We start from the raw sequence: 23,842 nt of genomic DNA, 5'->3' as shown, positions 1-23,842 counted from the left end.
TATGCGGAGGGCACTGCAAGTAGTTAAGAATGACTAGAATTCAGAGGACGCATAAGGAAGTCTTCTGACTGAGTTTCACAAATCATAATTATACAGCCACAGAACTGGAGGTAGAAGGGTTTTATGAGAAAGTGAGTTCTACACAATCTCATTTTACATTTAAGGAAACTAAGCCCTCTAATTAGGTGCCCAGAATGTCCCCATGAGGACGCTACATGAGGTGAGGCTGTTCTCAAATATAGAACTGAATGCTGCTAAGTCTGAGAGTAAAAACAGCTGAATGCAGCCACGTGGGAGAACCACTATGACACTTACTAACATAATTACTTAGAGAAATCACTTCTAGCTGATCTGAATGGTATCCACATACAAAAAAGAAAAGTTAAAGATCTATAAACCATCCCTTCTTATGTACTATAAGGGCTGATCCAAGAACACAGGAAATAAAACTTCAACATAGTTAACTCACCAATTAACCTAAGTCTTCCCTCTCTTTTAAAACTAGCCGGCGGTGGATATTAAGGAGGGCACATATTGCACGGAGCACTGGGTGTGATGCATAAATAATGAATATTGGAACACTGAAAAAATAAAATAAAGCCAAAAAATTTTAAATACAAAAATAAAGATACTATCTTATTAAAATAAATAAATAAATAAATAGAACTAACTCTTATTCATTATATTCAATAAAAATTGAGATGCAACAGCTATTAAATGAAATGATTCTTATAAATCCCCTGCAGATGTTTGCTAAACTTTGGACAAAAATTTTACCATCATCAATTACTAAGCAACACATTACTGGGAAACTGCAGTAGAAACAGTAACATTCTGTCACAAAGCCAAAATTATGATACAAGAAATATGTAATGCTATGGTGACTGTGTATTTAATTCAAGAAATATGAAGTGCTACAGTACTCTCTTTCTTTTACAGGATAGTTCCCATGATATTACATGTAAAGAAATAATAAAGATTCTTTATTCTTTTTAGGTACTAGATCTTATTGTACAAAGTTCTACTTGAAGCAAGTGTGCTATCAGCTTGGCCTTTAGAAGGTTTTCATGCTTCCTGGGTGCAACTGATAGTAAGCAAAATTCTTTTTTTAAAAGATTATTTTATTTATTTATTTGAAAGAAAGAGAGAGAGAGAGAGAGATCAAGCACATATGTTCGGGGGTGGGGAGGTGCAGAAGAAGAGACAGGATCTCACGCAGACTCGGTGCTGAGCATGGAGCCCAACGTGGGGCTGGATCTCACAACACTGAGTTGAAATCAAGAGTCGGACACTTAACTGACCAAGCCACCCAGGTTTCCCTAAAACTACTCTTAAAAAAGGGATTCTTTTGTAGCTCACCATAGTGGTTCTCCACCAAGGGTGTACTGGAATCAACCATGAAGAGTTTGCGACAATTTTGCAGCTGTCTGGATCCTACTGTAGAACACTAACTAGAAAGTTTTGGAAACCACCAAACTAGAAGACCTTTATAGTTCCTTCCAATCCAGAGATTATATTACCTACAAAAACCTGTACACATTCAATACCCAACAGCTTTCTTTTTGTACACACTGACTGCCCAACATTGCACAGAGTAAAAGCACTATTTCCGTACGACAGAGGAAGGCCCTATTCCCCTGCGCTATGCACTCACTTTACTGACCTGGAGAAACACATAAGAAATAAACTGAAGATTAAAACATATACAACTTCAACTTAAATATACTTTTTTTCCTGTGGTTATCTTTACACAAGTCCACTGTATTCCATATTTCTGAGGCAGAATTTTGGGGAACTGACTCTAATATAAGCCCTAATTATTGCAGAGGTGATGGGAAGGCTGGAATGGGGAAGGACATTGCTGTGTATTAGTGCACTGGTTCTCTAACTCACAACAATTCCATTAAGGTGGGTAAGTGTTGTCAGTGTGTCTGACCCAGTACTTCATCCGCCTCTTCCTTCTCAACCTTATTAGACCCAGTTCCCTAATGTGATACTAACATCTCTGTGTATGTATTCATTTCCATTCCTCCTTTTCTACCATGAAATGAAATTCAGAGATATTTAACAGAATTTCAAAAGTATCAATGTAATGACCTAACAGTAATACAAAAAGTAATTAATAATAAATTATGTATTTCAATAGGTTCATGCTCTTATAGGACTGTACTAAAAGACAATGAAGTACTCGGATGCTTATACTACATACAGTTCATATATTTAAATTTAAGAAAAGTCAGATGGTAAGAAACCATAACACACAAGTCCAGGAAAATGAAGTCAAATGATTTTCTGAAATGGTCCAAAACATTATAAAGTACAATTATCTTTTGATATGCGAGGTAGTGGCATTTCTGGAAAATTTAGTGTTTATTAAAACAAAAGCATACAGAAATACTTTGTCTTTTTATATAAAACAAAGTTAAGTTATAGGCAGAGACAATCATATAAAGTTGTTCAACTCCCTTAACAAACATGCCATGCATGGGATCCTCAAAGCCACGGAGGTACCCCACAATTCTTTGATTTGCAGGATACCCTGTGCATTACATGATGCCTACCATCTCTGGCCATTGCCCACTAAATTGCTGAGATAAGCTCAAATGCTCCACAAAATTCCAAACTTCCAAACACAAACTTTAAGTATTTACATGCATACTATTACAGATTCTCACAAGCTTGGGAGTAAGTAGGCCACTACTGACCCCTGATCTTGGGCTAAAGATTCTCTGATATAAGGGCTCCTTATAATTGAAAAGCCTAAGACACCTCTATCCTAGAAGCTTCCAATAAGAAATTATACCTAAAACTGTCTTTCAAAAGTAGATAATAAAGCTATTTTTGTATGTATAATATATCCATATTTACAGTTGTACTAATAATTCTGCCTCCTCTCTCTGCCTCCCCCCAAAAATACTTACTCCTGAGTTTTCTAGATAATCAAGATCAAACTGTGAAAATATTACCATTATCTTTTTCCCACACTAAGCCAAAGATAAATTAATGCAAATAATCCAGAAGTCATTTATATAGGCACTGAAAAGTATTATTTATTTGGAAGAAGAGTATCTTCCTAATTACATTTTGATTAGGCTTCTATTAAAAGTAATTTACGTTTCCTGATCAACCCATGCCTAATGTGTCTTCTAGGGACAGGTGGGGGAACCGCCGGAGTCTGAGAACATGCTGAGTACTAAGAGAGTGACCACAGTACTCTGGAAGTTTCACTGATTGGGATTTGGTTCTGTAATTTATTTTTGGCACTGAAGAAAAACCCTCCATGCCTTCATACAGATTTTATGTTAAATTAGCACATCATTCATAGAAATATCAGGTATTCTCTCATTTTAAGTAAAGGTGAAAAAGATTTCACTTTATATAAAAGAATTCACAGATTAGAGGAAAATAATCACAGGATTCCTTTGAACATAAAAACTGCTCCTGGTTAAAGTGCCATTTAAAAATTAATAAATAAGTTAATCACTGAATACTCATTCAATTTCTACATATTATGAAAGACTTGCTTAAAATGTCCATTGAAATGGTATGTAATCTTAATGGGTGAAATGGTCATTTCCATAGTAAGTTAGCCTGTTTTTCCACTTCAAATTTGACTGGTTAATTCACTAATTAATTTAATAATGCATATAAGAAATCAGCATTCCATTTTTATAATCTCATTTTGGTTATCTTTCTTCATATCTAAAATTGGTAAAAATCTACCTCATGCCTAGGCACAAGTATCACCTTAAGATAAAAAATGAGCTAAAGTTTGTGTGTAATCAAGAAATGTGGTGGTTAAAATAACTCATCTTTTAGTATTCTGATTGCCACTTGTTTCTATAAATAAACTTCAACAATATGCAGAGCCTGCACATTTATCACTAAGTGATAAAGATTTTTAAATTAGTTTTAAAGCAACTGATCATACAGACCAGCTCTAAAAGGTTTTATGAATCACATAAAATACATATCTTATCAAATAACAGCACAGAAGTCGTATCTTCTATTATTAAACAGAGAATTTTGGTGCCGATAAAAAACAAAAAACCTCACATAAAAAACAATAGCACATACCAAATGTGTAAAACAAGGCTATTCACTTACTTGGTACTGGGCCTTTTTTGTAGGGCTTTATCCAGGATAAGAGATGGGGCACTCCTCCTCCTTTCTGCAAGTGTTTTCATTTTCTGTTGAGAAAAAAATAAATAAGTAAAATGAAGACCATGTGACTTGTAAAACAAGTAAGTGCCAATTTTGAAACCAATTCAGCAAATTTTGTATTGCCTGCCCTGGCCTCTCAGAGTCTGCAATCTCACTGTAGAGATAAAATAATATTTTAACTAGGATAGTTAAGTGTCAAAAAGTGGTAGAGGTAAATACTTTTTGTGGCCATAGAATGAGGAGGTTAAATGTTGATCAGAGTATTTGGGAAAAGTAGTATCACACCCATTAGCATCAACTGTAGCTAACAGATAAATTGCTTACTATGTTCCAGCCCCTCTGCCAAAGGCAGGACTGGAGAATCTCATTTATACTCCAAAATGCCATCTGAGTAGCTCTATTGTCTCTCTTTCATAGGCAGGACAGGCCCCAAACTAGGCCTCAAGGAAAGTTAGGATTTGAAGAGATCAAGTAAAGGGAGAAAAAAGAAAAAAATAAAACCGTTACAGCAAAAGAAACTAGATTCTTATACATTTAATAGACTTAAATATTTACACATTTAGGGATCCCATCTTCCAAACAGATTTTTTTTTTTTACTGTAACTTAAAAAAAAAAAGACCAAAAGGCCATTTTTTTTCTTTTTCTTAATGGCAGATAAACATAGGCTTAACTATAATTCAAGTACTTTGTTTCAGACAATATTTATATAATTTTTGGTAAATGGAGATTTATTCAACTCGGTTGATCCAGATAATCACTCTCTACATTCAGTCTTACATATTTAACAATTCTAGACAGTCAGTGGGCCTGCTGCTGGAAACTAAGGAGTGAAACCAGCAATTTGCTCCTCAACGGGCAGGAGAGACGTCCAGACTGTGGCTGTCCTTCCTGCTCTACTCTCTCACCTAATCCTGGCCAGAGGTCTCCCCTGGTGCCGGAGGGCCTAGGCCAGCCATCCTGGGAACTGGGTGCTGCTTTAGGAGGAGCCACAGAAAACTAACTGGCTCAGGATCAGTATACCTCATTACATTATTCATAAAGGAACTGCTTCTAGCAAAATCAAACCTAGATCCTAGCACAGGAACAGAGGAATAATCATCTAGTGAGAAAGGGATACTGGACTTCTTTGGCACAATTCTTATCCCCCAAATTCACCATGTCCTCAGGATCTCTCCACGGTTACCGTCCTGCCTCAGTGTTGCTGTCCCCACCTTAATCTTTTGGCTCACATGTGGAAACTATATGCCCAAACCTCCTTAGCATAGCTCAGAGAGCAACGGACACAATTATGTAAACCATGAATAAAAGACAGGAAGCAAATAGACAATACCATACTTCTCAATCAGGAAATTATTCACCAGGAATGAGTTTTAGGGAAGGTTAAATTGTATACCTTCCTTGTTTACACGATATGTACTTATGCCTTCTTTCTGGAGAGAAAGCCCACGGTCTTCATCAGATTCCCAGAAAGTCTGTGATTTTGGTAGCCTACGTTCTATCTCACAGCTTGCCAGCTCCTTGCCACTGTTGCCATTACTCACATCTCTTGGGAACATAACTCTCCTGAATCCACCATTCTGAGGCTAGTGTGACTGCAGCGGTGGCGGGGCGGGGGGGAAGGAAAATCTGGGAGACAAGTACTTGCACTGCAAGGTCCAGTGGCCTGTCCCCAAGTGAAGAGTCTCAAGAGCAAAAGACTGATTTTACTCAGAAGGATGGCGGTTTGTTCACAGGCACATATTCGGAGGATTCTGTTTCACTTTTGGGTCGGCTAGATTCCTACCTCCAATCCTCTGGACTCCCTTTATTCAGCATCTATTTACTATGCTTTGAACTCTGAAAGGTGCTGAATCCTTTAAGTCTTACCTGGGCTCCTTACCCTCCATTTTGAGCTAGACTAGGGTATGCCTAGTCTACCTTAGCGGAACCACATTCCTGGATCTATCTCAGCAGCCTTGCTTCTGTGGCCTCTAACCCTCTGACACCACGCTCCTCACTAAAGCTTCATTCATACAGGATTTCCAATTCTGCACTCCTCGTCTTTCAGGTTTACAAAGAATTTAGAAATGTTCAAAAGACAGCCATAAATAGGATTGAAAGTGTTGGGGAAAGAAGAGTCTGTGAGAAAAGTTAATATGATCTGAAGTTCTTCATCTGGAAGGAGAAATAATCTTCAAATTAATGCCGGGTCATAATATGGGTGATAGAAAGTGTCTTCCAAGGAAGAGAACACAAGAAGAATTGTTGCTAAATTGTAAACTGAGAAACCACATTGATCTTGGGTAGAGGTTCTCTGAAAAATCTTAAAAAGCTGTGAATTACGTTGCACACATAATTTCAAGGGGTTCAGAGACCTGCTTAACATGGATTCCTTAGGGATTCATGGGTTGAAACCTTTGACATAAAGAAATCTTCCTGAGAGCGATGGCTGTTAAACATGAGAATGAATAAACAAACAAGGGTGACCAATCTTCTTCTGTAAAATTGCTTTTAAAATAAGAGTTTCTTGGGACGCCTGGGTGGCTCAGTGGGTTAAGCCTCTGCCTTCAGCTCAGGTCATGATCCCAGGGTCCTGGGATCGAGCCCCACATCGGGTTCTCTGCTACGTGGGGAACCTGCTTCCTCCTCTCTCTCTGCCTGTCTCTCTGCCTACTTGTGATCTCTGTCTGTCAAATAAATAAAATCTTAATAAATAAATAAAATAGGAGTTTCTCATGCTAACACAGAGGTCCATATCCACAGTAATTAGACCATGTTTCCTTAGTTGCAAAATTGTCAGATGTACGAGAAGTCAAATGTAGAGTGAATCTACCTCATTTAGTGGATTCACGGGCAACAGAATGTAATCAAACAACTGGAAGAATGTTATTTTTATTTGAGATCCTACCGTTTGTAGTAAGTCTCACCACTACTGAGATATGCAACCCAACGCAATTCAGTCACTTCTTTGGATTTTCATTTCCTAATCTAGAAAATCAGAAAATTTGGACCGCACAGTCTCTTAGATCCCTTCTATTTCTGATATTCTCATGTTAAATGTCCACCAAAGATTTACCTTAGATATGCAAGAAAATAAACATTATATGTGCCAATTTAAGATTCATAGGATTCATTCTTCTTCTAAGTAATTAAAAGTCTTAGCAGCACCTGGGTGGTTTCGTGGTTAAGCTTCGGATTCTTGATTTCAGCTCAGGTCATGATCTCAGGGTGGTGAGATCAAGCCCCATGTTGGGCTCCGTCCCGGGTGTGGAGCCTGCTTAAGATTCTCTCTCTGCTTCTCCCCCTGCTTCCACTCCTCCCCCCAGTGCTTTTTGTCTCTCTCTCTCAAAAATAAAAAGAAAAAGAAATATTAAGCATGGGTAATATAATAGGAGCTTAATAAACAGATTTAGGTGTCAATTCATTAAAATTACACAGAGCTCTTTCTTTTGTTCAAAAGCATAGCAAAACAAAGGGGCAATGGTGACTTCAAAACAAATTCACGTATCTATCAAAGAATCTGTTCTCAGGCAATAAAGACTTGGATTTTCATTTTTGTTTATAACAACTATGTGAAATACAATACCTGGAAATAGAAAGAGACTATTGATTCCTCTACAAATAGATTACCGTGTAAGCCTGTCAGGGCAGGCTGAGGCTATGCCTATACTAGCACCAGCACATTTCAGTTGTTCAATGACAGTAAAAACTATGATTCTTTGCCTCACAGAGAACAGAGGCTAGGTTTAAAACAGTGCTTTTTGTTGTTGTTGTTGTTAGCATAAAAATCACAACTTGTAGTATGATTTTTCAGAATGCCCACATGCTTGATGTTCACAGCTAGATGACCCCAATACTAGATGCCATTCTGGAACTGAATATTTTTAAAGAGGTCATCTGTTTTTTCTTCTTCTTCTTCTTTTTTTTTTTTTTAAGAGAGGGAAAAAGGAGGAAGAAAAGGGAGAGGGGCAAAGGGAAAGGGAGAGAGAAAATATCAAGCAGGCTCCATGCTCAGTGTGGAACCCAATGCAGGGCTCGATCTCACGACCCTGAGACCATGACCTGAGCCAATCAAGAGCACAATGCTTAACTGAGCCACCCAGGTGCCCTAGTAATCTATTTTTTCCTAAATTGACAAACTACATAATAGATTAAATAATTAATTGCATTAAACTTTTGGTACTGATTTTCTTTTTTTTTTTTCTTTTTTTTTAAATTTTTTTTTTCTTTTTTACAGATAGAGAGAGAGAGAGAGATTACAAGTAGGCAGAGCAGCAGCCAGAGAGGGGAGGAAGCAGGCTCCCTGCCAAGCAGAGAGCCCGATACGGGGCTCGATCCCAGAGACCCTGAGATCATGACCTGAGCTGAAGGCAGAGGCTTAACCCACTGAGCCACCCAGGCGCCCCGGTACTGATTTTCTTGATATTGTACCACTTGCCTAGTCTTCAAGGGCCCAAAAAACTAAACAAGAATTTTATATGAGCTAAAACCAAACATTAAGTAGCATTTATTTACCCTTCCATTTCCAATTGGGAAAGATAAAGAGGACCTTGGAAGAAGTTGTAAAAGGGAATAAATGTGATTACATTTTAAAAATGGCTGTGTTTTTACCATCAGCAATTTATTAGGTAAGTATAAGATGAACAAAAGAAAGTCATTAGATTTTCCAAGCTGTCTCTTCTGCAGTTACATTCAGTAATAAAGGCAAAGTCCTATTCTGCCAAAAAGTAAAATAGAGGTCATAATTGAAAGTGAGAACCGAATGCCTGTAATTAATTTTTTTTAAAGATTTTATTTATTTATTTGACAGAGAGAGAGAGATCACAAGCAGGAAGAGAGGCAGGCAGAGAGAGGGGGAAGCAGGCTCCCTGCTGAGCAGAGAGCCCAATGTGGGACTCGATCCCAGGACCCTGAGATCTTCAGCCCTGAGCTGAAGGCAGAGCCTTTAACCCACTGAGCCACCCAGGCGCCCCTGTAATTAATTTTAAAAAAATATTTCAATAATGGCAAAATTTCTGGAATATTACCAGCTCATCTGCAAGTTGCTTTCCAATTTGACTCTTCTTTAATCAGTTATATTCATTATATGTTCAATTCCCTGTGTTCCAAACTTGCTTCGCATATTATGGCTCAGTTATAGCATTTCATATTATTTATCTTTCGGCCCATTTCTAGAGAGCAGGGACTGTAACTTCTTTCCAACTTTCTCCAGTCCTTTAACAGTTATTTACTGGAATTCTGCTCTATAGAAAACGTCTCTTTGTATTCCCAAAGCCTAGTATGATGCCTGGTACAAAATATATACTCAGTAAGTGAAGGTGTATGTGAATTTAAAACCCACTATCCTCCATATCTGTATCACTGTCCCCATACAAATCTTTCAGGGCTCCACTGGAATGCTGTTAATAAGGAAATGTAAGCATTGCTATGGAACTGGATGGGGAAGAGTCATTCTTGTATACTGCAGACTACATCTTCTAACATAGTGCTCATTTACCACTTTGAACTACAGGTAAACATTTGACGATTAAAGTTAATTACCTGCCAACAAATGGTGCAGGGACACCTGGATATCAACATGCAAAAGAGTTAAGTTGTACTCCTATCTCATACCATATATAAAAATTAACTAAACATGAATCAAAGATCTAAAAGCAAGATCTGAAATTTAAAAAAAAATTAGAAAAAGAATAGGCAGACCATTTGTGACCTTGGAGTAGGCAATGGTTTCTTAGATATGACACCAAAAGCACAAGAAACAGAAGAAAAAGAACATAAAATTGGACTCCGTCAAGAGTAAAAACTTCTACACTTCAAAGGGTGCTATTAGAAAAGTAAAAAGAAAACCCACAGGATAGAAGAAAATTTCTGTAAATCGTCTATTTGATAAAAGATTTGTATAGAAAGAATTGTTATTGAATCGTCACAATTAAATAAAGATAAATAAGCCAGATTTTAAATGGGCAAAGGCTCTGAATGGACAGTTCTCTAAAGAAGATATACAGGTGGCCAATAAGCATAAGAGAAGATGCTCAAGGTCATTAGCCCTCAGGGAAATGCAAATCAAAACCACGAAATGCGACTGTATACTCATCAGGATGACGATAATACAAAAGACATAGGAAGTGCCAGCAAAGAGGCGGATAGACTCAACTCTCATAAACTGCTAGTGGAAATGTCAAATGGTGCTTTCACTTTGGGACCTAGTTCAGAAGTTCTGCAAATGGCTAAACACAGAGTTACACAGGATCCTACATTCCCTCCCAGGTACATAAACAAGAAAAATGAACACATGTCCAGAGAAAAATATGCACGTGAATGTTCACAGCAGCATTCTTTATAAGAGTTAAAAAGTGGAAAACAAGCCCAATGTCCATCAACTGATGAATGAATAAACACATTGTGGTATACCCACACAATGGAGAATTACTTGGCCATAAAAGACATACTGACATGTGTAACAACACTGATAAATCTTGAAAACATTGTTCTTACTAGAAGTCAGTCAGTCCAAAAGGACCGCATGCTATTATGGTCCCATTTACATGAAACATCCAGAGTGAACAAGTCTACAGAAACTTAAAGCAGATTAGTGTTTGCCCAGGGGTGATAAGGTGACTGGGACATGATGATGAAGGGGTGTGGTGTTTCTTCTTGGGTAATGAAAATATTCTGAAATTGACTGTGACAACAGATGCACAAGTCTCTGAATATACTATGCCATGTGAATTATATCTCAGTAAAGCTGTGAAAAAGAAAAATAAAGAGCTAAATACCAAACTGCAAAGCCACTGGGTTCCATCCCAACAAACTGGCTCATAGCCAAGAGTCATAATTTTCTTTATGTGTATAATAATCATCGTGGTACAATACAAGTAAATGAAAATTATTTGCTTTTTGTCCACGATATTTTTGTATGAAATGTGTGCATGGCTCCCCATTCGAATTCCTCAGAGGTCTGAGGAATAGGCCCATCAATCGTCGCCTGTGGCTTAGCTTCACCATTTTCACACAGTAACTTTTCAGTAGCAGTGGATTAAGTCAGTGAATTAACACTGCTCATATCTGAGAGTTTAAGGTGGTGATACGAGTTGTGCCTACATAGGAAAATGAAACTGTAGACAGGTAACTGAAGAAAAATATTTTTTGTCTTTTATTTTCAACAACTCAGAAAACACTGTTTACATAAAAACCTGTAGGTAGTCTCTCATTAGAAGTTAGCTTCATATTAACCAAGAGATACAGTACTATTTTTGGAACCTCTAAATCATTCTGTATCTGGTCACTCTTCATTTTCAGAGATTATAGAAAAAGAATGCCTATCAAATGAAAGGAAAAGGATAAAAGATTTAAGTCAGATGCACTGCAATTTTTCATCCTTTCTTCTGTGACAGTCACTTCATGAAGAAAAACATCTAAGCATTTCAGCTGAATTTAAGTCAACTGGGCTGCAGTCACTTCCAAACATTTAAAATGAGCAGAACGTTAAAATGAGGGCTTTGAGAAAAACTTTTATAGAATTCAAGTTTCAAGGCTAGAAAAAAAAATTAATCAAATGTACAAATTAGCCTATTCAAATTTAACCATTAATCCTTTTGTGGCTAGTCTATACAATTTCGTAAGCAATAAGCTGTTCCTTTCTTGTCTTCCCGAAACATCTGCAGTATTTAATTTGTGGAGACATATTTCAGGGATGCTGGCTCTGCAAGGAAACAAGAAAATTAGTTTTAACCTGCACCTTGCTTCTACGTCCTATTATCACAACCAGGTTTTGGCCACTGGGTGAGCTGAAGCTTTTCACTACTGTCACTTTGGTCTGGGATGTGTGTGATCCTTTATTTACTCACAATCATCCCATCCAGAATCAATGTGAGCATTTCAAAGACAAATGTCATCACAGCAGACCGTAGTAGAAGGGTATAAATTCTTTTCTGCGATTAAGAAAGAAATATTTTTACTTTTGGCTGTCTTTCTTCTTTCTATGAGATAACCGTCGTGAAAGAAAACAATAAACACGAGAATCTATGTAACATAGGAGAACGGGCACTGGGCTCGGAGGCACTGGACCGCAATTCTGCATCCTGCTTCTAGCACTTCACTTCTGAGCCCTCTCTGTGAGATGACAGAGCCATCTGACCGAGCTCAAAGAACAGAGTACGATTATATGGAAAACACCGCGGTAGTGTGACATATGGAGTGAGGCTCTGGAGCGCATAAGTACGGTACATAAATAAACACGAGGAGAGCAGACTTGCCCTTATACGTTATGCTTTGTTCCCCTGCCTCCACCTGACCTGTGCAGGCTTCTGGAGTATCACTGTGGGCCTTGAAGTTGGCTGGACTTCCTTCTTTGGCAAAGCGCCCAGTTTCAACCTCTGGTCACGATTCCTTTTCAGCAGCATCCTGGAGTAGACAGGGTCAATCACCAACGCCCTGTCCCTAATAATCCCTTACGAGGCAGGGCTTCACAACACTACCCTCATCATGGCCCAGACAAGGGGATAGGATTTACACATCCACGGCACACTCTGCTAAACAGAGGCTCTCTGGCTGCCCTGGTAGCTGCCTACCTGCCTAGCAGCCGAGGGGGTGACTGTAGCAGAGACATCTCTCATGGTTGGGAAGCTCTGCCTTGCAGCACCCTCTCACCTTCCTCATGCAGAGGGGAAGGGTATGGTCATCAAACTCAGAAGCCATAATGATAAAAAAAAACAATGTATAAAATGAGAATGGAAAACAGGCCCACGTCTATCCAGATTCAGATGTAGTCTAACCTAGCAAAGACTACTGCCAAAGCTGAGGTTCCAGGGGGTCAATGCAGGGGTAGAAGAGGAAATACAGATTCTCTCCTAGGTGTAAATTAGGATCCAGGTAAACAAGAAAAGCAAAAGGCCACAGAGCAGCTGGGTTTTCCACATCTTTGAAATGTGAGCTGATGTGGGCACACACACATTCCATTTTCAGAGTCTGCACACAAGTGACCAAACATCCAGAAATAGGTTTTACCTTTCAGTTGTGCCATGTGACAGCTGTCTGTCAAAACGAGGTCAAGGCTGCTCAGCACAGCACCAACACACAGTGCTGACAGGACTGTTTCTGCTGTTGGTCGGATGTTCCTAATCTAAACTTGTCCTAGATAAAGAAATTCAGACTGAAACAATATTATAAAATAAACTGGGCTGTATTGCCTGCAAGCCCTGTTATTGGTGGCTGACAGAAGGCAGTTTCCTCTGCTCCCTTTCCAGCCTCCCACACTGTAGCTAAGTCCTCTGTAAGTAAACAAAGGCTAACCCTCACACCCATCCAAAGCTGCTTCAGAAACGGCTGCAGTTGCCAATACCAAACTGAGCATCCAGCCTGCGGGCTCTGTGCACACACCAGGAACACCACAGTCCTGAGATCTCCAATACTTAGGATACCAAGTGGGAGAGCAAGCTTTCCCCTCGATGAAACTGTCTTTCAGAGGTAGTGCGCCCCGGCTACCATAACAAACAGACTATGCAAACTAAACCACAGACATCTAGACACCTGGTATTCATAGTTTCGGAGGCTGGCAAGTCCAACGTTAAGGTGCCAGCAGATTCAGTTCTTGGTGAGACCTCCTTTCGCATCTGTAGCCAGCTACCTGCCAGCTGTACCCTCCTCACATGGAGGACAGAGACAGAAGAGCAAGGAAGCGCTCTGGTCTCTTTTAAGGGCACTAATCTCATCATGGGGATTCTGCCTCATGACCTCATCTAACCCAGGGGATCAGGACTTCAGCGTGAGTTTGCAGAGAGGGCACATTCAGTCCGTAACAGAGGTTTTTGCCAAATGCTCTGGGGATGAGAGAGGTACTAGTCATGAAACGCCAATGAATCACAGTAACAAAATACACATACATTTCTTCAAGCACTGTGTATACAAGTGTATGTACGTGTAAGTGCGTTACATATGCACACATAAACTTCGTGTTAGTTATAGATCCATTTATTTCTGTGATATTTTAGTTTACAAACCTGTATTAGTGGTCATTTAAATTGAAATCTAGTGTATTTTCAGCTACTAATAACTTCTAGAAAGGCAAGCTTTATAATCACATATTTTTGTTGAGTTGTTCTAAGGATGTCTTTACTTTGAAAAGAACAGCCACAAGTCCTGGATGGCAAGATAAGAACTTTGAAAGGATTCAGACACCTCAATTACTGAAGTCTCCTTTACTGTAGGTGCCATCAAGCTGTGTCACCTCTCCCAGTCTACAGAACACTGTGGGGGAGGGGAGCAGGAATGGTCTTCTGAAATGGTCCACCTTTTGTCCTGCAGACCTTTCCCCAAGTCATAACCTGGGACAATGGCGAGATCACAGAGAGTGACAGATTGTTTCACAGCCATCTTCACTTGGAAACGAGAGCAACAAGTGCACTATTTAGTATCTGTGACTTGTGAATTTTCAGTCTCTAAGTTGCAATTCTCTATTTTAACTATTTTACTTTAAATTGATAATTACTTTTTATACAAATGTGTAAAAATAAGGTTGTCCTTAAGTTTTGTTTTATAAAAAATACAATCTAGGGGTTCCTGGGTGGCTCAGTTGTTAAGCATCTGCCTTCAGCTCTGGTCATGATCCCAGGGTCCTAGGATGGAGCCCCACATTGGGCTCCCTGCTCACCGGGAGGCCTGCTTCTCCTTCTCCCACTCCCCTTGCTTGTGTTCCCTCTCTTGGTGTGTCTGTCAAATAAATAAAATTAAAAAAAAAATTTTATTCTAACACATGAATGTTACAGTCATAAATTAATTTTTCTTTTCCCATGTTAAGACGCATTGTTGCGTTCACATTGTAAGTAAAAATAACTATGGAAACGAGTTTTTCCCTACACTCAGGATTCATGACATAAAATGTTTTCTGAATTCAGAGAGTTTCAACTGGGTGTGCCAAACATGTGACTGTCCAGAGAGGCACAGAATTCAATGCACCCATATGTAACTTTGAAATACAATTCTGTAAGTTTGTGGAAGATGCTGAGCTTTCTGACAGCAAGTAAGACTGAGATATCAGCCTGGAAAGCAGACCTGGCTAAGGAACTCCAGAAGTATGACGAGTGCCTTATATAAAACTTCTGAAAATGACAGATACCAAGGCATAAAAGTCACACATTTCCAAGGTAATCAGACCAATGATTGTGTCATTTATTGTCACTATTAGTTAATATTTATTGTGATGATTAATTTTATAGATCAACATGGCTGTCCACAAGGTGCCCAGATTAAACATTTCTAGGTGTGTCTGTGAGGTATTTCTGGATGAGATTACCATTTATATCACTGGATTTAATAAGGCAGATGGTCCTCCCCAGAGCGGGTAGGCATCAGTCGATCTCTTGAGGGCCTTCACAGAACAGAGTGGAGGAAGGAGAAATTTGCCCCTTTTTTCCTGCCTCACTGTTGAGCTGGGACATCTCATCTCATCTTTTTTCAGGAAAAGATGGGGTTGAACTGAATGACCAGCTTTCCTGGGTCTTCAACTTTCAGATGGCAGATCACAGGACTGTCATTGGTCTGTTCTCTGGAGAACCCTGACTAAAGCAGTTACCTAAAATTTACCTAATGGCAGCTGTGAACCTATCATTCAATGGCAGATGGAGAAAGTAGAGATTCTGCTCCCCAAAGAGGAAAATTACCTCTCAGGAGAAAGACCTCTCAAATGTGCTTTTCTCAGCAGGTTATATGGAATTCAAACTATTATACCTTATGTTATAAATAGTAAGAAAGCATCTAAATCAGTTAGAAAAAGAAATAGAGTTGGAAGATCTGGTCAAAATTCTAGCTTTACTGCTTACTACATGTGGCCTTGGCAGGGCTCAGTCCCTTCTTCTGTAGAAATAACTTCATAATACTTACCTCATATAATTGATGTGTATTATATATAGTTAGGTATTCACTTAAAGAGGTTTTAAAATTTCCTTTTATTATCCTGTAAATGATAAACATTAAATTCTTATCTTTCTCTTCAAGTTTCTATCTTATTTGATATTTATTACCTTCAAGGATGACTACTTTGAAGCATAGTGTTATGGACTGATGCCTATGTCCCCCCAAATTCATATGCTGAAGGTCTAATTTCCGATGCATGGTATTAGGAGGCGGAGGTCTTTGGGAGGTGATTTAGGTTTGCATGAGGTCATGAAAGTGAGGCCCCTGTGATGAGATTAGTGCCGTTATAAGAGAACAGAAGTATCTAGTTCCATCTCTACCTCTTTCCCTTTCCTCTCCTTTTCCTGCTTCTCCTCCCACTCCCATGGAGACACAGAAAGAAGACCACCAACCATAAGCCAAGTGAACCCTCAGATCATAGAAATCCACAGCCTCCAAAACTGTAAGAAATCAATGTCTGATGTTTAAACCACCCAATTTAGGGCATTTTGCTATGGCAGCCTGAGCTGAATGAGACAGATAGCATCCATTCATTTGCATGTAAATGTTCTCTTATCAAATTCAAAGAAACAAAACTCTTTTTATTGCTTTACACCTCCTTTCACCTGGTAAAAGATAACTAATTGGCTTCTTTTCTTATGAGTGCAGAATATACTTTCTTCTTCTGACCCATAAGAAACAACTTGTGAACTATACAAGATATGGATTATTACCACCATATTACAGACAAAGAAACAAAGTACACTCACAAGTACGGGGATCACACCAGTGATAACAGAGGCCATTTCTGATTAATCTAATTCAGATTTTGGTAATTTCAGACTCCTCTGAGACAAAACAAATAATGTACCTGATTTTATCAATTCATTTTGTGAATAACACAAGAAAAGAATTCTGGAAAATACTGGTTTATCCACAGGCATAATATTTTCTCAGTATTACAGAGTAAAACTGAAGCTTACTCACCAAGATGTTTCATTCAAACCCCAGCATAAGACACACAACACGTGGCCAAAGTTGGCTCTTGGGGGTGTTCTACCATGAGCTGCTATAAACAGATTTGGACCCAGAGAATGCAGAAAGACAAGACAGAATGAAGTGTTCAACAACAGCTGCTACATTTTAATATGTTGGGAGCTATTTTAAAATCCCATTGCTCCAACTGACTTTCTGTGCCTATAAGTCTTTCTTCCCTATCCCAACAACCATCTTATTCAAGAAGTTTTCAATTAGTATGGAAACCAAATGGTCAGAGTGCTTGAGTATGACACAAATGATCCCTAACCGAAATTACTCTAATACGTACTTCCATTTCATTTTATAAAAATTGTTCTATCCAAATGTGGATATCCTCAAGGATACATTAACCAAAAGGATTAATCCAGAATTCTCTCCAGAATGCATTATCCAGAAGCATTATCTATAAAGCTATTATCTTTTAGAACCACATTCTTAGAAATTACTATACAAACCTATTGTATATTATTCTGAAGAGTCTAAGTGACAGAAAATCCTTGATTTCTAGAAATAATCAAAATGCCTGACTAGTGAATAAATGTGGATGAACCAGGTAGGTGATTCTGCTTCAGGTTAAAATACTAAATGTGGCTATAAAATAAAGAGAACAGCTTCTTATATAGCCTCTACACACTGGCTCCTCCAACACATCATGTTCTTTCCTACCACAGGCTCTTTGAATAATTGTTCCTACTTCTTGAAATCTTTTTACAGCATCTTGTTTTCACTCATAAAAGAGTAAAGCCTCATTTAAAAGAGGCCTTCCCTGAAACCTTAATGCCAGAGTGGCCTAGGTCCATATCCATGTTTGTTTTTTTAATAATAGTTATCACCATAACTATTCTTGTAATTCTTGTTATTATTGCTTTTGTCTCTTTCTCTCAACATGTACTGTCCAGTATAGTATCCAACAGACACCTGTGGCAACTTAAGTTTATATTCAAATAAATTATAATGAAGTAAAATTACAGAAAAAAATGATGAATTGGATTTCATCAAAATTGAGAACACTGTTCCTTGAAAAACACTGTTAAAAGAATAAAATGAGCAGCCACATAATGGGAGAAAATATTTGTAAATCACAGATATGATAAAGAACTTGAATCAGAATACATAAATAACTCTCAAAACTCAATAATATAAAAACTAAAAACCCAACTAAATTTAGGCAAAATATTTGAATAGGAACTTCACTAATCATAACACATGGATGATAAGCACATAAAAAGATGCTTAACATCACGAGTCATTAGGAAAATGCAAATCAAAGCCACAGTGAAATACCATATTATTCCCTCTAAGATAGCTAGAATCAAAAAGATAGTAAGTGAGGGTGAAGATGTGGAGAAACTGGACTCATATACCGTTGGTAAGAATGTAAAACCACTTTGGAAAACAACTGGATAGTTTCTTAAAAAGTTAAATTTACGTCTAAAATAGGACCCAGCCATTCAATCCCTAAGTGTTTGCCCAAAAGAAATGAAAGCATAGGTCCATACAAAGACTTATACACGAATGTTCACAGTAAGTTTATGTGTAGTAGCCAAAACCTGGAAACAACCTGAATATCTGCTAACAGGTGAATGGATAAACAAACTGCGGCTTCTCTGCATGATGGAATACTACTCAGCAATGAAAGGAACCACTGATAGATGCAAAAACATGAATGAATCTTAAAATAATTATACTGAATTAAAGATGTTAGAAAAAACACATAGTATGATTCTATTTATATATAATTCTTGAAAATGCAAAATAATCTACAGTGACAGAAAACAGACGAGTGGTTGCCTAGGAATGGGGAGCAAACCAAGCGATTTGCAAGGATCATAAACTTTGGGAGATTATAAGTATGTTCATTCTCTTGACTGTAACGGTTTCGTAAGTGTATACATGTGCCAAAGATTACAGATTTATAGATCTCAAATATGTACAGTTTCCTGTATGTCAATTATACCTCAATGGAGCTGTTCAAAATGTTTTTGTTCCTCAGTTGTACCAGCCACATGTCAAGTGCTCAACAGCCACATGTAGCTAGTGGCTATCAGACTGGACATTGTAGATAAACAGCAGTACCATCAGCACAGAAAGTTCTAGTAGGCAGCAATGCTCTAAATCAGGGGGTGGGCAAACTATATGCCAGGGACCACACTGCCTATTTTTCTAAACCCAGTTTTAGTGGAACACAGTTAGGCCCGTCATTTACATACTGTCAGTGGCTGCTACAGCACTACCAGGGCAAAGTGGGTAGTTGCAATAGAAACCTTATGGTCTACAAACCTAGATTATTTACTATCTGGCCCTTTAAGGAAAGATTTGCTGATTCTGGTCTAAATCAAACACTCTGAACACGGGCTACATCTGTCCTGTTCACTGCTGGATAACCCAACCGGTGTTTATGGAGTACCTCACAGGTGCACTGTCTTAAGCACCAGAGAGGCAGCCTTCAACAATACAGAAGATAAGATCCCAATTCTCATGGTTTTCACAATCTGCCAAAGGGTTCAGGTCACATAAGAAGTAAATAAGAAAAGAGGCAAGGATGAATGCTAAGATGAAAATAAAACGGAGGTATGGAGCATGACTGAGGGCAGCAACTTCCACCTAGGTAGTCAGGACAGGCCTCTGAGAGGACCAGACATCTGAACATGAGTGAGACAACACTGCAAAGACCTGTGGCAGAAGCCAAGGGAAGAGCAACCCCGAGGCCTCAGACTAGGAATGAACTGGAAGACCTAAGGCCCATGTGGCTGGAGAAGACACAAGGTGGAAAAGGTAGATAAGATGGGAGAAATAGAGAAGGCTAAGAAAAGGCATTTGAATTTTATCCAAGTATGATGGAAAGCCACTATAGGATTTTAAGGAAGACAGCAATGTGATCAGTTTACATTTTTACAGATCACTCTGGCGCTGCTAAGTGGAAACTGGGCCAGGGAAGAGCAAGAAAGGTGTTAGACAAGTTAAGGAGTTTCTGGAAAGGTACAAGTGAGAGATGGTGGTGGACTGGCTTGGGCTACAGTGGCAGCAGTAGAGAGGAAGTGAAGAAATTAAAGTTATGTTGTAAAGTAAAAAAAGTAAAGTTATGTTGTGGCCTTTCTGATGGTTGTGGTAGAGTAAGGAAATGAAGGAGTCAAAAATGAATCCCAGATTTTAGCTTGAACAAGTGGGACAACCGTATGAACCACAAATATGGGAGAAACTATAAACAGTAAGAGCTAATACTTACTGAGTGCTTATGATATGACGGTATTCACTCAATTTCACATTTAGTGCTCCCAACAATCTTGAATAGATAGGTACTACTGTTACGTTCATTTTAGAAATAGGAAACTGAAAGTTACGGTCAGAAAAATAGGACCAACAGAGTGAAGACTTGAACCTGGGTCATCGCACTCCAAATTTCACCACGTTGTATGCAATTGCCTCTTTAACAGTAATTTCTGGGAATATGAACTACATTAGAGGCAATGGCAGTACCACTGGATTAACAGTCTCTCAGGATGACTAGCTTGAAAGATGCTACTGTTTTGCTTTTTCTATTAAAGATCACCTTATTTTCATAGAGTGAAAGAAGTAATGGTCATCTATATACTTTTCAAAGCACTTTCTGCAGCATTATCCCTCTGATTCCCATTTTACAAATGAGGAAACTGAAACAAGTGATTTCCTCAAGATCATCCAGATAGTAATAGAACTAGAACTAAAAGCCAGATGAACTGACTCTATGTAGTGATCTGGCCAATAAACTTGTCTTTAAAAATTCAGATCGTTCAGAAAAAAAACACGTTTTATATCACTACCCAAAATACAGATACATATATGAAACAAAGAAAAAGAAGTAATACAAAACTGTTCTCAGTATTACTAATTTGCTAGGATTTCTTTTTCTATTTATTTTTTTATAATTTTGATTGTAACTGGCAATTTAAATAATATTGATCTACACCTTGGTAATTAACACTATAATACACAGTACAATCACATAGTAGACTTTTTAAGAAATAAGTCTCATGACTCACTAAAACTACCAAACACCAAAAGGGCAAGACAGAACATAAAGATGAGTCTTTTGAGTATTTGGCTTACCTGAAGACTAGTGTCCGTAAAAGTGGAAATGGCAATGAGTCCATGAACTACAGTTTGGAAATATTTTTTATTATAATTACTTTCTATTCCTAATACGGAGGTCTGAAATCAAGGCATGCCTGCTAATATTTAAAATGAGAGAGGTGCACTTTTATCTAAAAAAATATTAAAAGAAAAAAGTTTTTCAACCTGAATGCCCAGATTAGCAAAATCTATTTCCTTTGAAAAGAAAGAAAGAAAGAGATAAAGAGAAAGGAAGGAAGGAAGGAAAGAAGGGAGGGAGGAAGGAAGGAAAAGATGTGATAATGTGACAGCCCATGAAGATGTAAATGAAGGACAGCATCTTGAGGACAATGGCTTAAGATGGGAGGCAATCTTTCATTTATTGGACAAGTACTACTTGATAAATGATCAAGCTACTCAAATGTCCTTTGCCAGTATGCTTAATTTCCTTTAGTAAAGGAAGAGAACTGCTCAGGAGTATCAATCTTTGATTTTTCCCAATTCCTTAAGTTTACAGTAATAAATAAATGCTTTCAAGTCTGTGTCAATTACTCCGAACATTCATTTACTTTCCCGAATGTGGTGCTAGCTTGATGAATTCTCTCTCTCGCTCTCACTCTCGCTTACACACACACACACACACACACACAGAATCCCTGCATCTCATCTCAGAAGGGAAAAAGCGACAAGGACACACCATAGCCTCAACACATCAAAGGCCGGCCAGCACTTCAACCCATATATCACCAAGTGCACGGGCACCCCTAGGTGGCCCCGCGACAGGGTCAAGAACCCCGGGGAGCGCCCATTCCCTTCTATACTGGAGCACCATCTCACCTCTCCTCAAATGACCTCTCGCCAACCCGGGATCCTGGTGCGCAGAAGCATGAAAGGCTGTGAGGTCTGGACCATCATCAGGTTCTCATGATATAAACGCAGCGCCTCCAGACATTTTTTAGGGAAGTCCGGTGATCCCTCTAACCTCAGTGTGTTTCCAGAGAAACTGGAGGGGCACCGCCAGGACACAGGGCAAAAAAAAAAGGGGGGGGGGCCAAATAGCAGAAGGTCGGGGTTGGGGGGTGGGTGGGTGGAGGAGTGAACACGGCCAGAAAGCCGCAAATGTCGCCGGCAGACAGCAGAGCTGCGGAGGCCGGGGGCTCTCGGCCACGTGCGCTTGCTCCGGGGACCCTTTTCCAAGACGCCCGGCCCTGTCCACACCAGCACGCCGCACCGCGGCCGTGTGCACCGGGACGGAACGCTACAAGTTGTCGCCCGCGTCCCCGCTCCCGGCTCTGACAGGGCACGCTCGCCGCCCCACGCCCACGCCCCAGCCCCTCTCCCACCCCGCCGCGGTCCAGGGGACCAGGGGACCCCACAGGGCGAAGGCCCCTGTGCCCGGCCCCCACGACCCTCCGCCGCAGTCCACGGGCCCGGCCCAGCCCGGTTCCAGCTAAACCAAACCTCCGTGCCCCTGCGGGATGGACCGTGAGCATCCCGAACACACCTGCGAGTCTGACCACCACCTCCGAGCCTCCGGAGTCGGGGCGGAAGCGCCCAGTCTGCGCAGGAACCTCCCCCCACCCCCCACCAGAAAAAACCTCGGAGCGGCCGCGCCTCAGCGTCCAGGTGCGAGGCCGAGCGCCGCAGCCCGCCCTCTCGCCTACCTTCCTCAGCGGGGGTTGCCGGCCCCGGCCGACGCCACGGGCCCTGACGACTTGGAGGTGACCCTGTCCGCAGACGGTGAGCGCCCGGGGGTCCTCAGGGGCACCCAGGGGCCAAGCCCTCGGGGAGGGGGGTGCCGGGCAAAGGCGAGGCCCCAGTGCCCGCCCGCGCGCCCCGACTGTAGGAGGAGCCCGGCCGCCGGTCCCGCGGCGGATGGAGACAGGGAGGGAGCCTGTGGGGGCCGCTCCGAGAGCGTTTACGACTCTAGACGCGAAACCCGGAGGTCTCGGGGTGACTTGGGAGACCGCGGCGCCGTAAGGGCGGGGAAGGCGGGAACGTCCCAGAACTCGCGCTGCGGGCCGCGAGCCTCGAGCGTTAATCCCCGAGGCAGCCGGCTCGTGCGCGGCGGTGGCGGCGCGGAGGGCGCGCGCTGGGCGTGGGGCGCAGCGGCGGGCGCAGGGCGCCGCTCAACGTCCTCACCTTTTTGGTGCCGGGGCCTCCCGCGATCCGAGACACGCCTGTCAGAGAAGAGGAGCGCCCCGGCTGCCCCCCTAGAGTCTCCTGCTGGGGGGACATCGCTTCCATGAAGAAGACTTTCCCTCAAATCCCAGCCCAGGAGGAGGCTACGCGGTCATGTCCGCAGGACGCCTGCCGGTGGGGCGAGAACGCGTGGGCCCGAGGCGGCTGTCGCGCTCAGGCAGGGAGCCGGGCTGCCGGCGCGCCTCCCGTCGGGGCCATGCACCGCAGCTGTGCTCGGCACGGCGGGCTGCAGGCGATTGCGGCGGCGACTACCCGTCCGCGCCTTGGCCCGCCCCGCCGCGGGCCCGCCCCCTCCGCGCCGGGAGCCCCGCGCCGGGACCCGCCCCCGCCGCCGTCCTCGGGCCGGGGCGCTCCTAGCGGTTTCCTCCGACTGCGGCGCGCAGGGCTCGCGGTCTTTCTCTGCTTGCAGAGATCTGCTAGGGAACAGGCGACCGACTGACCTTGCCAGCCTGCGACTCCGGGCAGGCAGGCCCAGCCCGC

At 41.0% G+C, this 23,842-nt stretch overlaps 1 protein-coding gene across 2 annotated transcripts in view; it reads right to left on the bottom strand.

The window, feature by feature from the left end:
* ARHGAP20 (Rho GTPase activating protein 20) overlaps window positions 1-23,591 on the bottom strand; it is a 133,240-nt gene extending 109,649 nt beyond the window's left edge. The window contains exons 1-2 of one of the 2 annotated variants that reach the window (XM_046017503.1): window positions 23,303-23,591; window positions 4,108-4,190 (exon numbers count right to left, since the gene is read on the bottom strand). In XM_046017503.1, coding sequence (XP_045873459.1) covers window positions 4,108-4,190; window positions 23,303-23,407 — 188 coding nt within the window. In that variant the 5' untranslated portion in view covers window positions 23,408-23,591. Of the gene's footprint in view, window positions 1-4,107; window positions 4,191-22,824; window positions 22,965-23,302 lie in introns of those variants that run through there. The other variant, XM_046017504.1, reaches the window with a different exon arrangement.
* Between the last annotated feature and the right edge of the window lie 251 nt (window positions 23,592-23,842).

This window comes from Meles meles, chromosome 8, assembly GCF_922984935.1.
Source record: "Meles meles chromosome 8, mMelMel3.1 paternal haplotype, whole genome shotgun sequence".
In the NCBI taxonomy this organism is placed as follows: Eukaryota; Metazoa; Chordata; class Mammalia; order Carnivora; family Mustelidae; genus Meles; species Meles meles.
Note: the sequence above shows the minus strand (reverse complement) of the source record. Positions and strands in the feature narration are given on the sequence as shown.